At 34.0% G+C, this 18,564-nt stretch overlaps 1 protein-coding gene and 1 long non-coding RNA gene across 3 annotated transcripts; one reads left to right on the forward strand and one right to left on the reverse strand.

Annotated features, from left to right (window-relative positions):
• On the reverse strand, positions 1,003-3,025 carry LOC110263511. Of its 2 annotated transcripts, none has more exons than XR_002349294.1 (2): positions 2,238-3,025; positions 1,003-2,127 (listed from the first exon to the last, which is right to left on the reverse strand). It is a non-coding gene; the product is annotated as an uncharacterized LOC110263511 (long non-coding RNA). The 2 variants fall into 2 exon arrangements; XR_002349295.1 differs by having other exon boundaries at positions 2,259-3,014.
• LOC107647274 (uncharacterized mitochondrial protein AtMg00810-like) lies at positions 5,439-9,361 on the forward strand. The gene has a single exon (XM_021104870.1). It carries the CDS (start codon positions 7,697-7,699, stop codon positions 8,906-8,908), a length of 1,212 nt encoding a protein of 403 aa, XP_020960529.1. The 5' UTR covers positions 5,439-7,696; the 3' UTR covers positions 8,909-9,361.

The raw sequence follows: 18,564 nt of genomic DNA on the forward strand, positions 1-18,564 counted from the left end.
ATGTGGGGCACTCATCCAGATTTTCACGAGTTCATTCATGGTTACTGGAATAAAGAAAGTTGCTTTCTAAGAGCTTTGAAAGAGTTAATAGTAAATCTTAAGATGTCGAATAGAGATATTTTCGGTAACGTTTTCAGAAAAAAGAGGTGTATTTTGAACAAGTTGGGAGGCATTCAAAGAGCTGTGACCTATGAGAGGAATTCATTCTTAGAAAAATTAAAACAAAAGGCTGGGGCTGAACTTATTGAAATTGTAAACCAGAAAGAAATTTTGTGGATGCAGAAATCACGTCAATAATAGTCCGTTGAAGTTGATAGGAATACTCGATACTTTCACACTAAAATAAATACTATAAGAAGGAAAAACATTATTCTAAAGTTAAAAAGAAGGGACGGAAGCTAGAATGATGATTTAGAAGATATCAAATTAATAGTGGTCAAATTCTTCAAAGAGCTTTACCAAGAAGAAAACAATGTGATCCCCTACATCCAGACTAACACTGCATACCTCTTCTAATTGATCTAGAGAAGAGGAGTTTACAAAAGACACCAAACCATGTTGACATAAGGCAAATCATAGCATTAAAGGCTCCGGGAAAAGATAACTTCTCGGCCCTTTTCTTAAAAGAAATTTGAGAGACTATTGGAAACTCTTTTTGCTATTTTGCTAAGTATTTGTGGAGAAATGCTAAAGGAATTAACGAGATTAATTAAACTCTTCTTGCTTTGATTTCTAAGGTTGATCGACCTAAATTCATCAATAAAATTAGACCTATTGTGCTTTGCAATATGTTCTATAAATGTATTTTGAAGCTAATGTTTGCTAAAATTAAACCCATCATTATCCAAAGGATTACTCTCTAGCAAGCTAGTTTTATCCCAGGAAGAATTATTCACAACAGTATAGTAATTGTCAAAAAGATGATGTTTGACATGAACAAAATGAAAAGGGAAATGCAAATACATGGCAATAAATATAGATTTTGAAAAAACATATGATAGGTTATGATAGGAATTTATTCATAAGAGTTTGGAGGAGTTTGGTGTGACAGGGCATATTCTCAAGGTCATCATGGAATTTGTTTTCACTGCATCATTTAAGATATTATAGAATGATTGCAAAACGGAAGAATTTACTCCTATAAAGAGGTCAAGATAAGGGATCCTATTTTCCCTACTTATTTTTTATTGCCACAAACAAATTGTCACAAATTATAGAAGACAGTGTTAACAGACAAAAATGTAAGCTAATGATAGCTAGAAGGCATGGGCTTCCCATAGCACATCTTCTGTTTGTGGACGATTTAATTTTCTTTGTAGAAGCATTGAGTGAACAAATTAAAATGGTGAAAGGTAAACTTGATAACTTTTGTATGGTCTTGGGCTTGAAAATTAATTCTATGAAGACTTCTATTGTTTTCTCATAGAATGTAGACATGAATACTAAAAAAAATATCATTCAAAAATGTGAATTTCAAAAGACACCTAGCCTTGGCAGATACTTTGGTGCCATGGTTACTAATGGTAACTAATGAAAACTACAACTCAACTGACAGAGACATAATTGAATTAGAAGGTGATTATATTAACAAAGAGGGTAACTAGGTTCTAATGAGCATTAAGCAATTTTTTTTCCTAGAATATTGTTAGCAAAATCACAGTTGTCCTTCCCCCTAATGAAGCTATAGGAAAAGACCAAGTAATATGGAACCTCACCCAAGATGGGGACTTTCAACTAAGAGTGCCTATATGCACCTAATTACTCAAAACAATGTACAAGATCAAATTTAGAGTATTATTTGAAAATGGCAGGGGCCACAAAAAATGAAATATTTTCTTTGGCAAGAAACTCGTAAAAAGATTCTAACAACAAGTAAAAGAAGCAAGATGCTTGGAACAGAACTTGATTGTCACCATTGTGAAAATATACAAAAAAAAATTCCAAATTCATGTTTTGCACTATTGTGGAGTTGCGTCAAGGGTGTGGACTAATCTGATACATCCTTTCAACTTTCAAGAATTCTTCAGATCTCCCTTTGCTCACTAGATTAGATAGAATCTTTCATCGAACATAGGCTTCCAAAACTAAGAAAAGTGGCAATCTCTCTTCATCACAACCTGTTGGTGGCTATAGAAATAGAGGAATTAGAAAATTTTTAACCTTCCAGAAAAGAGACCAGTAGATCCAGTAAATTTCATTGTCAACTATGTGCAAAGCATAAAAGAAGCTTTACTTACAAGAAGAGGAGAAATATCTACTCGAAATAAAATGGTGGATATGAATATATCTTGGATCCCACCACCGCCAAGTTGGATAAAGGTGAATACAAATAGAGCATTAGAGGGGATAGATGGAGAGACAGGATGCAGCGGAGTGTGCAGAGATGATCAGGGAAGATGGGTCGTGAATTTTGTGATGAACATAGGGACATGCACGACGTTTCAAGCAGAATTATGGAGTGTTTTTCAGAAATTGCAAACAGTCTGGGTCCTGGGTTTTAGGAAAGTGATCTTAGATTTGAACTCTCAAGCTTTGGTGGAAGTTATTTAGCAAGGGGAGAGAAATGAAAAGCACCCAAATATGCTTGTTAGAAGCATAGAGGAGTTTAGAACCTGGTTGATCAACCTCATACATATAGGGATGGGAATAAAGCTGCGGACTGGATGTCAAAGTACAGTCTTAAAGCTACTTTAGGATACAACCTGGTTGATCAACCTCCTAGAGAATTAGTGCAAATTATTGGTGATGATGCTAGAGGAGTTCGAATACTTCAAAAGATTGTGATGTAGTTTGTAATTTTAATTTTTTTTTGTTTTAAACCCCGTATAAATACCAAAAAAAAGAGAAAAAAAAAACAGCAAACAAATAGAAGAACTTAACAATCTTCAATAGACAACATCTTTCTAAATAACAGTAGCAAGCTGAGCATCAGGCCCCAACCATTTAGTTTTTATAGTGTAATGTAATTATAGTCAAACTGTTGTTAACTATATTTGCAAACTGATTAAGGATTAAATATAATTTTGATCCCTAAGATATAGGTTAAAAAATTTATTCGTCTCTAACCTTTTTTATCATGCAAAATCGTCCCTAAGGTTTAAAACTAAGTTTTAAAATTATTCTTTTTATTTAAATATTAAAATTTTGGACCAAATTATCCATAACAAAAAATTATAAAATAAAAAAAAAGAGAATGTTTCTGCTTTTGTAATGGAGGAAGGGAAGAAGAAGAAGGGAGAAGGAAAGAAGAAGAAGAAGTTGTCCACGATCCACTTCTGCCTCTGCTTCTGCCACCACTTTTGTATGATTTTGGTTCCTAAGGTAAGGACAATTTTAAAATCAAGTTAAACCTTAGAGAAGATTTTGTATGCAAAAAAAAGGTTGAAGATGAAACAAATTTCTGACCTATACCTTAAAGACTAAAATTGTACTAAATCCTACTTTTAACTTATGACAATTATTTATTTAGTTCATTCTAACTTATAAACTCGTATTCAACAATTAAAAAAATAAAATTCTTATTATAACTTCTAATAAAAGCATTAAACTAAAAAATAAATAAATAAATAATTGCATAATTCTTTTTTTTTTAATCTTACACTACACACTCATACACACTAGAAACTAGGAGTGTACATGGATCGGTCCACACCGGGTTTGGCTTAATTCAGACCCGACCCGAAATATAGACCGGACCTAATTTTTAGACCTTAACCTGATCCTAGACCCGATGAAACCTACGCACTTTCGGACCGGGTGAAAACCGGGAAAAACCGGGTGAAAACCGGGTCTTTAGCATGTAAAAATCACCTAATCTCTAACCATTATTTCACAATTCACATAGTAAAATTCACTTAAAAAAAATATAACAAGAACCAACCCTTCTCTAAAATTAAAGCATAACTATAATCAATACTAATATTTTCTAATAACACCAAATATTTAAATCAATACAAATAACACAATATTATGCATTAGTCTAAAGTCTTATGCATTTTAAATATAAAACATTAACTTATAATCTTATAATGACTAATAACACAAAACATTAAGGTTTACAATATTTAAATTTCACATAAGAATAGCCATCATCCATCACTAATAACAAAAAATATTAATTATGTACGATGACCGGGCCACCGGGCCGAGTTCGGGTGACCCGAGCTATGGCCCAAACCCGACCCAAAATAATGACTGGGTCTATTTTTGAGACCCTTATCCGGTCCTAGACCCAATGAAATCACACTAAATTAGCCCCTAAAGTGTTCGGGACCGGGACGGGCCAGGTCTTCAGGTCGGGCCGGACCATGTACACCCCTACTAGAAACTGTTCATATTTTCTACTCTTTGGATTCAATTCTAGAAGTAACTTGATGAAAGGCCTAGATATATTCTATTTATACCAAGCCTCAATTGCAACTGCATAATTTCAATAGTTGCTAACTTGCGACCTTTTGTCATATTTATCTAACAAATCAAGCTGCTATATTAGGAAAAGATTTGCTGTGATTTGTTTATTTGAGTGTATATATATATATATATATATGAAAGTTTGTATCAAAGACAAAAGGGGCCGATTACCATTTCTTATTTTGGCATCAGAGCCTAACTTGAGAAACACATAAAATAGACGACGACCTGAGAAGACTATCGGAGACAAACCACACTCCTCAGGAGGAGACGAGAAGAAGACTCAGTCGCCGTACGACCTCAACGCGAGTGATAACCCAGGAAACATAATAACGCAGGTGCAATTGCGTGGGGAAAATTATGACGAATGGGCGAGGGCTGTGAAGATTTCTCTTCGAGCTCGGAGAAAGTGGGGATTCATTGACGGGACTCACATAGAACCAGGAAAAGATGCACTTGAATTTAAAGATTGGTGGACGGTCCAATCCATGATTGTTTTGTGGATTTTGAATACGATCGAGCCAAGCTTGCGGACCACCGTGGCGTATGCAGAGAATGTGAAGACACTGTGGGAGGACATCAAAGAATGCTTTTCTGTTGTGAATGGACCTCGAATATAGCAGTTGAAAGCAGATTTGACAAGGTGTAAGCAATAAGGTGCATCTATGGCTGCGTACTATGGGAAGATGAAAATACTTTGGGATGAACTTGCAAACTGTGACCAGATTCCCAAATGCACCTGTGGTGGGTGCAAGTGTTCAATTGGCTCTCAACTTGAGAAGCGAAGGGAAGAAGAAAAGGTTCACCAACTCCTCATGGGCCTTGATGATGTCAGCTATGCCACTGTGAGGTCGAGTATCCTTGCAACCGATCCATTACCTTCGTGTGTACGCGATGTTAATTCAAGAGGAAAGGGTGAAGACAATCACCAAGTCGGCGGATGAAAGGGGATTGGTTGTGGGACTTGCGGCGCATGTCGGCAACAAGGCTAGAGGGGGAGGTGAACATGGAGAAAAGGCCGTAAGACAAGGGATGCGCAACCGAGGGGCTCAAACACGTGCTAATGTGGCATGTACTGGAGGAAGTGGAAATCGTGTGAACAACCTAGAAAAAAGAATCTTGACATGACAGGTTTAACTAGTGAGCAATGGAAGGTATTGGTTGATATGATTAACAAACAAAAACCAGCTGAATCTGAGAAAATGACTGGTAAGAGAATTTGGGATTTGTGGATCATCAATAGTGGTGCTTCTAACCACATGACAGGTACCTTGAAAATTTTGTGTGAAAAAGGACCATTCCAGGATGCCCAGTGGGGCTGCCTAACGGTGAGCAGGTGCTTGCTTGCAAACAAGGAACTGTGGTTCTTGACGGAGGACTTCAGTTGAAAAATGTCCTTTATGTACCAAAATTAAAATGCAACTTGCTTTCTGTTCCACAATTGACTGATGAAGAAAACTGTGTTGTATAATTCACTGACAAGCTGTGTATTATGCAGGACCGCACTTCGAGGAAGATGATTAGAGCGGGTGAACAGAAGGATGGGCTCTATTGGTATCGTGGTGTGCACAAGGCTCAAGCAAGTCATATCAAAGCTGAAAATAAATTGACTCTGTGGCATAAGAGATTGGGACATCCATCATTTAAAATTGTGCAAATGATCCCTAATGTGAGTAACAAATGTACTAGCGAAGAGGTGAATAAAATTTGTGAAATTTGTGAAAAATCCAAACAAACAAGAGATAAGTTTCCATTAAGTGATAGTCATGCTTCAAGTATTTTTTATTTGATTCATTTTAACTTGTGGGGACCTTATAAAACTCCGTCGTTATGTGGAGCCTCATATTTCTTAACCATTGTGGATGATTGCTCACGGGCTGTTTGGATATATTTGTTAAAAGAAAAGATGAAAGTGTCTGTTACGTTGAAAAATTTCTTTGTTCTGGTTGAAAAACAATACAATAAATGCGTCAAAATGGTGCGATCTGATAATGGAACAGAGTTCATGTGTTTAAAGCAGTACTTTATGCAACAAGAAGTGGTTCATCAAACTTCGTGTGTCAGAACTCCACAACAAAATGGAAGAGTAGAGCGCAAGCACAGACATATTCTAAATGTTGCCCGGTCCTTGTGATTCCAAGGTAATCTCCCTATTGAGTTTTGGGGAGAATGCGTTTTAACTGCCGGGCACCTAATCAATCTCACACCGTCCTTAGTGTTGAAAGGAAAATCTCCATATGAAATTATTCATGGAAGAGTTCCCAGTTATGAACACCTGCGAGTTTTTGGTTCTTTGTGTTATGCTCATAACCAAAGTAGGAAAAATGACAAATTTGACAGTCGAAGTAGGAAATGTGTGTTTGTCGGGTATCCGTTTGGGCAAAAAGGATGGAAGTTGTTTGATTTGGAAAAGAAAGTTTTTCTTGTATCTCGTGATGTCCATTTCATTGAAGGTGTGTTTCCCTTTCGTGAAGCCCAAAGAGCAAACTCACGAGTTGACCAAATTGAGCCCCCAATGCTAGAGCATGTTTTTGAAGAGGACACTCCAATTAGGTCAATTTTCACTTCCCCCACAGTTGAGCCCATTCCTCCAAATCAAAATGAGACTCTAGAATATTCACCCACTGCACCTGACATCCAAGACAGGGGGGACATGAGCTCCGAGATGACCCATATAAGGACGTCGTCATCCCCTCCAAAATCAGCACCGAAGAAACAGTGCCTATCTCCGATTTGCCACCAACCGCAACCGAAGCCCCCTTGGCCATGGACACCGTGTGAAAATTCCCTCTATCAAGCTGCGCGACTTTGTCACCACCGCCACTGTCCAAAAGAGCTCCTCCGTCCAGAATCCGACTTCATCAACTTCCTCATGTGTGTCCTATCCTATACAAAACTTTGTGAATTGTAACAATTTCTCTGACCAACACCGCATTTTTCTTGCTTCATTACAAGCCGAGCAAGAACCTCGGTCCTTCTCCCAAGCTGTCACAGATTCGCGATGGCGAGATGCCATGCCCAAAGAAATTCAAGCACTGGAAGTTAACAACACGTGGAAACTCACACCTCTTCCTCCAGGAATGAAAGCTTATGGTTGTAAGTGGGTTTATCGAATTAAATACAATTCTGATGGGTCAGTCGAGCGATTCAAAGCACGGTTGGTCATCTTAGAAAATCAACAAGTGGAAGGACTAGATTACAATGAAACGTTCTCTCCGGTGGCAAAGATGTTGACCATTTGAACAACTCTTGCCGTTGCAGCAGCCCGGATTGGGAACTTCACCAAATGGATGTCCATAACGCCTTTCTGCATGGCGACCTTGATGAAGATGTGTACATGAAGCTCCCACCCGGGTTCCAAGTGTCTCAGCCAAGCTTAGTGCGTAAACTTCAAAAATCCATCTATGGCTTGCGACAAGCTCTGCATTGTTGGTTTGCAAAATTATCCTCTGCCCTTACTCGATTTGGTTTCCAGCAGTCACAAAAAGACCATTCCTTGTTTAGTCTCTGTAAAAATGATGTCCACCTGGTTGTTTTGGTGTATGTTGATGACCTTGTGATTGCAGGAAATAATGGTGATGCAATTAACAAATTCAAACAGTACTTGCACAAGTGCTTTCACATGAAAGACTTAGGGCGCCTGAAATATTTTTTGGGGGTTGAAGTTGCCCGATCTTCCAAGGAAATTTTTTTGTGCCAGCGAAAATACGCCTTGGACATCATCACTGAAGCAGGTTTGCTGGCTGCTAAGCTCGCAGCTACTCCGTGTGAGGAAAATCACCGGTTGGCATCCGCTGCTGGCCTTGTTCTCTCTTATCCTAGCATGTATCGCCGCTTCGTTGGAAGACTCATATATTTGTGCTTCACCAGACCTGACCTCGCCTATAATGTTCATGTTTTGTCCCAGTTTATACAGAACCCACATACTGAACATTGGCACGCCGCTTTACGGGTTGTTTGGTATCTAAAGGCACATCCGGGGCAGGGCATACTTCTACCTAAAGAAAATGATTTGCAACGCTTTGGCTGGTGTGATTCTGATTGGGCTGGCTGTCCGCTAACACGCCGGTCTCTTACAGGGTGGTTCATTCAATTCGGTACCGCCCCTATCTCGTGGAAAACACAGAAACAACAAACGGTCTCCGCCTCTTCTGCTGAAGCTGAGTACCGCTCAATGGCCAAGACAACCAGGGAATTAATATGGATAAAGGATATACTATCCTCGCTGCACGTATCGCAGCCTGCTCCCATTCGCTTGCACTGCGATAGTCAAGCGGCGCTTCACATTGCTAAAAATCCAGTCTTCCACGAACGTACCAAATACATCGAAGTCGACTGTCATTTTGTCCGGAATGAAATCATACACAATCGACTATTACCTTCTTATGTTCCTACTCATCTCCAACTAGCTGATATTTTCACCAAGGCTCTCGGGACGAAACAGTTTGGGAAGCTCTTAGTCAAGTTGAGCATTCAAAATTTATACGCGCCAACTTGAGAGGGGGTAACAACGGTCAACATAAGTTATATATAGAAATGTCAATTAAAAAATTTGGTTATTTATGTATATAGCAATCTGTCATATATATTTTTGGTAGGAATAAATTAGGATAACAAATCAAGCTGCTATATTAGGAAAAAATTTACTGTGATTTGTTGATTAGAGTATATATATATAGAAAGTTTGTATCAAAAACAAAAAGGACAATTACCATTTCTTATTATTATCTTTTTTCTTTTTCTGGTCAAAAGGTGATATCTATCTAGGCAAAGTATTTCATGGAACTCTTATAAAAAGTTCTATCAAATTGAGTTAACTAAAATATTTATAAATTAGGAACAAAACTCTTAAAAATTTATTAACCACCCTTTTAACCCTTCTTTTTAATGGTTGTAATTCTCACCATACTCTATTTTATCCACATTTTTCACAATTTAAAAATTAGGCTCAAGTTTACTCAGCTATGAATATTAATTTATTGATCAGATCCACAATAATTATGTCACAGTAGTAATAACTTTGAACTAAAAAGCAATCCTTTTATAGTAACCTTTGTTGATTTTGTTTTATAATGATGACTAAAATCATCTTTCGAACCTTGAATCTGTCCGAAGACCCATTTTGGTCGCCATAGTATTCTCACCGGCAAGAAAATCTTCCTAACTGAAACAAAAGACCACCAATGAAATTCTGAGGAAGAAGTTTCAAGTTTTAACTGAGTTGCAGCCTAATGAACATTAACAATTTTTTGTTATCTTTCTCTTCTTATTTCCGTTATTAAATAATGAGAACACACTAATCTTAATGACTTAGTGCAAAGGATAATATTCTTCTGAGTTAAAAAGATTTTTTTTTTTTTCGCTTAACCTCAACCATGAAGAAGAGGCTGATAAAAAATCGTTAAGCATTTTATTTCCGATCTATAAATATAGAAAAGTGAGATAGGACAAATTTTAAATATTTTAAACAGATTCATTTGATAAAACTTTTTGTGAGTTTCATGAAATACTTTGCCATCTATCTAAAGCATCGAATATGGCCGTTCACACTCTCTCTTGGGCTTCTTTTGTGTTACGATGTACAGCACACTACCAACGTTTTTGTTATTGATTTTAATTTGGATAGACACTGCATTTTGCTTTTGCTTTTGCTTCTAGCTTCCCCATTTCAAGTTGAGTATTATATATAAAAAAAGACCCATCTCCAAGTCATTTTTTTTTCTTGGGTATGTGTGTGAGGCTCCCGCATACTTATCAAAACCAAGCCAATAAAAAATTCCATCAAGATAACACCAAAAAAAAAAAATTTTTCGATCAACACAATAGGATTATTGTTTAATCTGTAAGTTACTAGCTAGTTGAACACTTGAACCACTTTAAGTTTTAATTATATAAATTAGATATAAAATTTTAGCATGTAACATCAATCTTATTTAAATTGAGAATTGATTATTCTAATAAACATCTAATATAAAATTTTTAAATTGACTATTAAGTACTAAAAGTTGAATAAAAAATTATTGTGGAGTTAAATTTAATAATTTAATGGGAGCAAATAAATATTATTATCATATACTACTTAAAAAATTTTTAAATTGTGCCCCACTACACAATATATAAATCCGTCCCTGATTATACGTTACTTTTTTATTGTAATTAAAATCTATTAAAAACCTATTTTTTATATTTGTCTCATTATTCCTAAAAATATGGTGATGGTAAAAATATTCTTTTGCTGGTGTGAGTGCCTATTCTCATATTTAGTAGCTTCAAAGTATACTTTCTATAGATGAGAGAGAACGCTTTTTTAAACGGTTTAGTTTTTGGCCACCACTCAAATAAAGATCACAAAAACAACTTTCTTTTAAAGACACCTACATGATAAAACTTAAACCATACATTATAAAGCCACACTTTTTATTACAAAACACTTAAAACCATAGCTTTTTATAAGAAAAGCGTCACCTAATGGAAAAAAGTAAATTAGAAGATTTAAGAGAAGAAATAATTAAATTATCAAAATTAATAGATCAAAAACTAATGATTTTAACTAATGTTAATTGTAATGACACTGAATTCTTAAAATCAATACAAAATGATTTTTCTCAAAATCTTTATTTTACTATAAGTTTTATTGAAGGGCTTCAAAAACCTGAAAAAACTTATATTTCACACGGAATTTCTAAAAAATGTTACCATGGAAATGATTCCCCACATCTTTATCATACTTTTAACCCATAATTAAATTCTATAGTAGATATGCTTGAAGAAATATTAGTATCCATAAAATTTCAAAGAAATAAGGAAAAAGAGAATCCCAAAGAAGAAAATTTTCAAAATATAATCAACATAACAGAATTAAAAGTAAAACCACCATTGAAATTATAAATATTGAAGAAAAATTAGAAGAAGTTACAATGCTTTTTAAACAATTAAAAATGGCTCAAGAAAATAATATTATGGAACAAGAATTTCAAATAGAAGAAGAATTAGTAAATTCTGAAAATATAGAAAATGAAGAACACATCCTAAATTATTCAAGTGATGAAGAACCAGCAATTCCAATACAAGTAAAAAATGAAGCTGGAACATCTAAGGATAATCAATCTCAATTTAAATGGAAACAGGTTTTGAAAATTATGCTTTTAAAAAGGAATTTATGAATAAAGATTCAAAGTACACAAAAATACCATCAAAATACGTTCCTAAAATCCAGGAAATGGAAGGAGAAAGAATGCTCGATTTAGACTGTAAAAAGAATGAAAAAGAAATTTTCGAGAACTGGTTGAATTCCTTCTTATTAGAAGCCTTTACTAATCCAAAACTTAGTGAATTGTCTGGAGGAGATATCTGGAATTATATAGGGTTTCATACTAAAGGAACTGTAAGAGATTATATGACATCAATAGAAAACCAAATAATAGAAGAATTAGCAACAAAAACAACAGTTTATGATAAGATATTACATATAATGATGATTCTATATAAAGAATTTTTTGGAAAAAATATTATAGATCATAGACAAGAAAGGAAATAAAAGAACGTTGTATGTAAGAAGCAACTCAAAAAAGATTTGAAAATATAATTAGAATTTGCTGTCAGGATAATAAAGAAATACCTCAAAAATATGGTCTTAATAAAAATTTTCAAAGAAAAAGAAAATATCAATTTAGAAAAAGAAAAAATATCCAAACTGGAGAAAAAAGAGGTATTTTAGAAAAAGAAATAACAATAAAAATAAAAGACAAAAAAATGACTATTGCCCAAATAAAAAAGAAAATTGTAAGTGTTGGTATTGCCAGGAAGAAGGACACGCACTATACAAATGAATGTCCAAAAAAGAAGGATAAAAAGAACCTTACCAAATAAATAGAAATTACTAAGTCTTGTTTCATGGAACCATTAGAAGAATCAGATGATAACTTAGACTATATTTTTGAATATGTCTCAGAAACAGATTCAGAGACTGAGCAATAATGCCACATTTATTACTATAAAAATAACAGAAAAGTTTATAAATGCTTTCATAGATACTGGAGCAATACAATGCTTTGCTAGTACAAATATAAATCTTGATTGGAAAAAATTAAAGAAATCATTAAGAGTTAGAATAGCTGACAAATCAATACATAAAATTGACCAAAAAGCAGAGATGGCTAAAATATTTATTCAAAATTATAGGTTCATTGTTCCATCTATATATATGTTAGATTCTGGAATGGATTTTATCATAGGAAATAACTTTTTAAAACTATATCATCCATTCATTCAAGAATTAACATATATAGTTTTAAAAGCTCCACACGATTCTTCAATAAATCAAAAATCAAAACGTATAAAAATACCAACTACTACTATAGATAAGATTTTAAAATTTAAAATATTTTCTATATTAGAAACATGTTATTTAAATTTATATTTTCAGATAAATATTCCAAAAAATAATCTTGAAATAAAAATAGAAGAACTTTTGGATGAAATTTGCGCTGAAAATTCTTTAGATATTAAAAATACAAATAAAGAATTAGTAAGTATTAAATTAAAAGATCCTACAAAAGAAATAAATGGTCCAAATAAAATTCCTTATTCCGCAAGAGATAAAGAAGAGTTCTCATTAGAATGTAAAGATCTTTTGGAAAAAGGAATTATAAGATTAAGTAAAAGTCCTCATGCGGCTCCAGCCTTTTATGTCGAAAACAATAATGAAATTAAAAGGGAAAAACGAAGAATGGTAATTAATTATAAGAAGATGAATGAAGCAACTGTTGGTGATGCTCATAAACTTTCAAGAAAAGATTCTATTTTAGAAAAAATCAAAGGAGCAACTTCGTTTTCATCTCTTGATGCAAAATCAGGATATTGGCAACTTTGTTTAGACGAAGAAACAAAGAAATTAACTGCTTTTACTTTCCCAACAAAAGAATCAACAAGTGTGTTGCTCTATGAATGGAATGTATTACCATTCGAATTAAAACAAGCCCCAGGTATTTATCAAAGATTTATGGAAGAAAATCTAAAAGAGTTAAATGAATTTGTTTTAGTTTACATTGATGATATATTAATTTTTACAAAACAGGATAAAGAAGATCATCTTCAAAAATTATTAATAGTTTTAGAAAGATGTAAAGAAAAAGGATTAGTTCTTAGCAAAAAGAAAGCAAGAAGAGCAAAACAAGAAATAGAGTTTCTTGGATTAATTCTATCCACTCAAGGAAATCTAAAACTTCAACCAAATGTTTTAGAAAAGGTAAATTTATTTCCTAATAAAATAGAAGATAGAAAACAATTATAAAGATTTTTAGGGTGTATAAATTGTATTTTTGATCAAGGATTTTAAAAGAATATAACAGAATACACTAAAAGCTTATTTCCAAAAATAAGTACTAAAAAAGAATGGAAATGGGAAGAAAAAAATGGTATGCAAATTCAAAGAGTCAAAGAATTATGTGAAAATCTTCCAGAACTTTATATTCCAGAAGAAAACGACTACTTAATAGTAGAAACAGATGCTTCAGACATAACCTGGTCAGGATGTTTAAAAGCTAAGAAAGCTATAAAAAGTTTGGAACAAGAAAAAGAATCACTAGATTCTAAATATTCCCCAAAGGAATTACTTTGCAGGTATGTTTCAGGGACTTTTACTCCAACAGAACAAAGATATACTACTCATGAAAAGGAAACTCTAGCAGCAATTAAATCTCCTAAAAAATGAAAAATTGATTTACTACCCAGAGAATTTACATTAAGGACAAATTCAAGTTACCTAACAGGTTTCATACGATCTAATTTAAAAGTTGATTATAATCATGGACGATTGGTAAGATGGCAATTATTTTTGTTACAATATCCAATAAAGATTGAATATATTAAGGGTGACAAAAATGTTATTGCAGATACATTAACAAGAGAATGGAGTTCGTCTACAACACATTAGATCAAGAAATTCAAAAATATGAGCAAGAACTCGAAAAATGCAAGCATTGTCAGCAAATAAGAACACAGATCCAATCTCTCAAGAAGGCCATTGAAGCAATGAAATCAACACAACAAGTGAAACCATCAGAGTTCAGCCAGCTAAGCATGGTGGACAAATCAGGTGAAGAAAAAATTTCAGAAGATATAACAATTGCTGAAATTATTAAAAAATCCACCCAAGATAAAAAAATATTATGTAATTTATAATGGCCCCATGAAAGGAGTATATGATGCCTGGGAAAAAGCAGCACCATTCACACATCAATCAAGGATAATTCATAAAGGAGGATTTTTAACACTGGAAGAGGCAAAGGAATCCTTCAGAGAATATGAAACTCTTCATCCAGAGCAAACCCTAAAAAGAGCAGATAAATCTCCAATTCAAGCCCAGAGAACAGGAATAATGAGAAACATTCCTACAAGGGCTGAAATCAAGGAAAAGAAAAGGGTCTGTAGATCAAATCTCAGAGAAACTCTTAATATAGTTCTGAAATGGACTGAAGAAAAAAGGGCAACTTTGGGATATTATCCTATTGCCAAAGAACAGCTAACAAAGCTGGTTATTTTTCCAGATGCTTCCCCATCTGACACTTATCAGTTTTTTCAGTATGGATTAATTGATACAATTTTAATTTTTAATGATCTAAAAATTATTAGTGAGTTTCCTGTAGGATTCGTTGATGCAATAAAGAGATTTAAAAATATGATTGACAATGTAAATCCAAGGGATGTATCCCCAAAATTTACAAACAGTCAACCTATTTTTAATGAAGAAGAAGAATGCTTGGTTCCAGCACACCAAGTAATATTCATGTCCGTCTTCCCAGAAAATTTTCAACCAATTGATCGAATTCAAGATTTAACAATTTACAGTCATGAAGGAAGACTAGCCAGTACATTAGCAAGGGTCTTTGAAAGAACTCAAAAAATAACGAAAGAATCTCACATAAGGATTAATTATAAAAGTAGAAATGCTCTGCTTGTGTCCAGTAAAAGAAATGAAATTGAAAAAAGAGAGACGAGACTCTTGGTGGAATTTGAATCAGCATTCTACAATTTATCTGGACTTTTAGAAAAGCTCCCTGAAGGGATAAAGAGGAATCTCTGCTATTTGATAAAAACAGAGAAGACTGACGTTAGGATTTTTGCCAGTAAAGAATTTCATAAAAACAGTCGCGTTGTAGATATAGTCTCTAAACTGACAGAAATCCCTTCATACAAACGTTTTGGTTGTCACAAGTAACAAACCCCTTAAAATTGATAACCGAGTATTTAAACCTCGGGTCGTCTTCTCAAAGAATTGCAGGGAAGTATGTTCTTATTATTGGTTATGAAGATTGTAAATTGGGGGTTTTGGAAGTAAGGTGGGAATATGTTATATGACAAGTAAAATAAAACAATAATAATAAAATCTCTTGGCAAGGTATTAGAAATTGGAAGTCCAGACCAAGTTATCCTTATCAATGATAATGAAAATTGAATCTTAATTCCACTTAGTCAACCTTTACTAAAGTAAAGGAAAGTCAAGGGATTAATTAGTTTGATCTTCGAATCCTATTTATTTCCTAAGAAAAGATTGGGATTATTGAAGTTCAATTCAATTGGCAAGATAACAATTAACAATTATGCTGTTGAATTGGATAACTCCTGAGTTACTGATTTCTTAACCAAAACCAAAAGGAAAAGAGTAAATCTACTGGAATAAAAATGTCTTCAGATGGGAAGCAGTAATCATGTAAATAAAAGAAAGCAATCATGAATTGAAATACATCAAATAACATTAATTAAGAAAATTATATGTAACATGGAAGAGTTCATAAATTAAATAAAAATAAAGAACCTGGGATTGAGAGTCACTCATAAAACTAAGAGAAGTCCTAAATCCTAATCCTAAGAGAGAGGAGAGAACCTCTCTCTCTAAAAACTACATCTACTCCTAAAATTGTGAATATGAAAGCTTGTTTATGAATGGATGCATTCTCCCACTTTATAGCCTCTAATTTGTGTTTTCTGGACCGAGAACTGGGTCAGAAACAGCCCAGAATTCGCTGGTCTCGAATTCAATCACGCGAGATTTCCGTCACTGCGATGCAGCCGCATGGAGCACGCGGTCGCGTCGCCTAGCGTCAGGGAAACTATAACATATTATATATTAAATCGAAGCCCCGAACGTTAGCTTTCCAACGCAACTGGAACAGCATCGTTTGGACCTTTGTAGCTAAAGTTATAGCCGTTTGAGTGCGAAGAGGTCAGGCTGGACAGCTCAGCAATTTCTCCAACTTCTTGTATTCCTTCCACTTTTGCATGCTTCTTTTCCATCCTTCAAGCCATTCCTGCCCTATAATCTCTGAAAGTACTTAACACACATATCAAGGCATCTAATGGTAATAAGAGAGGATTAATAATAAGCAATTATAAGATCAAAGAAGCATGTTTTCAATCATAGCACAAAATCAGGAAGGAAATATAAAACCATGCAAATATTATGAATAAGTGGGTAAAGAGTTGATAAAATCCACTCAATTGAGCACAAGATAAACCATAAAATAGTGGTTTATCAACCTCCCCACACTTAAACACTAGCATGTCCTCATGCTAAGCTCAAGAGAAACTATAAAGATGAAGAGGAATGGTAGAATGTATGAAATGCAACCTATGAATGCAACTACATGCTAAATGCTTTTACTTACTTGGTTAAGAGTAAATAAGTTCTCCAAGAATAAATATGAACTGGATTTCACTAATTCAAATCATGAAAATGAAGTACAAACAGACTTGCAAGAAGAAAATAGCTCATGAAAGCAGGGAACAAGGAATTGAGCATCGAACCCTCACTGGTAGTGTATACACTCTAATCACTCAAGTGTTTAAGGTTCGATTCTCTCAATTCTCTACTAACCTTGCTTTCTAAGGCTTGTTTTTCTTCTATCAATCAACAAAAATTTAATGCACAAATACACATATCAAGAGGTCTTTTAAGGGTTGCAATGGGGTTAGGGTCAAGGTAGGATTGTATTTGGTCAAGTGGACTAAAATCTGAATCCTTAATTAACTTAAACTTTCCACCTAACTTTTAGACAATCCATGTAATCATAATACCACCCCTAACTATCCCTTAACCATGTCTCCACGTATTCATGCATCCTAATTTTAAGTACAGTACATATACATTGCTTTCACCACTTACTTTGGGGCATTTTGTCCCCTTTTTCTTATTTGTTCTTTTTCTTTTCTTTTTCTCACTTCTTCTTTTTTTTTTAATATATATTTTTTTCTTTTATTTTTCTCAATGCATATGATTAAATTATTGGATGCATGAATCATGTCTTAAACACATTTTTTTTCACCTTTTCAGAAAATTCTAAAATACTCAATTTTCAAACCAATTCAATTTTCCCACACTTAAATCATAAGCATCTCACTAGTCTAAGCTTACCAAGGATTCAAATTAAGGACATTATTGTTTTTCGCTTAGAGTTAATGATGAGCTAAAATAAAGAATAAAAGGGGTAAAATAGGCTCAAATTGGTTTGCAAAGGATAATGAAAGGTAAGGCCATATGGGTATGTGAGCTCAGTGAAACAAAGGCCTCAATCATATAAGTGCATGTATACATTAAACCATGGAAATATAGAATTAAGCAAGACAAAGATCACAATTTTAGAGAGAAAAACACACATAAAAAATAAAATATTGGTTGAAAAATGCAATCAATTCAAATAGGCTCAAAATCTCACAGGTTTTGTGTGTTCGAGCTCTAAACCATGTTCCAGTATAATATCTCTTCAAACAAGTGTAACATTAAATTTTATTCAAATTAGTGAAATTCTCTAAAAATTTTCTTGAAAAAGAAAATATTACTTCAACCAAGTGGTAAAATATGCAAAAAAATTAAACAAATATGCAATCAAACATGCAAATGCAACAACTAACAAGAAAAAATAAAACATTGGTGTTTGAGATAGGAAGGTACTAACCCATGGAGATCGGTATCGACCTCCCCACACTTAAAGATTGCACCGTCCTCGGTGCATGCTGAGATTTGCGAGTGGACGGGGGTTGTGGTTCCTCAGCTGGGGCTCTTTTTGTTCCTTTCCTTGCCGGTAGTTTGGGAGTAGCTTTCTCTTTACCCTTCTTAGTCGCCATCTTGAAAAGGGAAAAGGAAAGTGACTTTTTAAA

The sequence above is a fragment of the Arachis ipaensis genome, chromosome B06, assembly GCF_000816755.2.
Source record: "Arachis ipaensis cultivar K30076 chromosome B06, Araip1.1, whole genome shotgun sequence".
Classification (NCBI taxonomy): domain Eukaryota; kingdom Viridiplantae; phylum Streptophyta; class Magnoliopsida; order Fabales; family Fabaceae; genus Arachis; species Arachis ipaensis.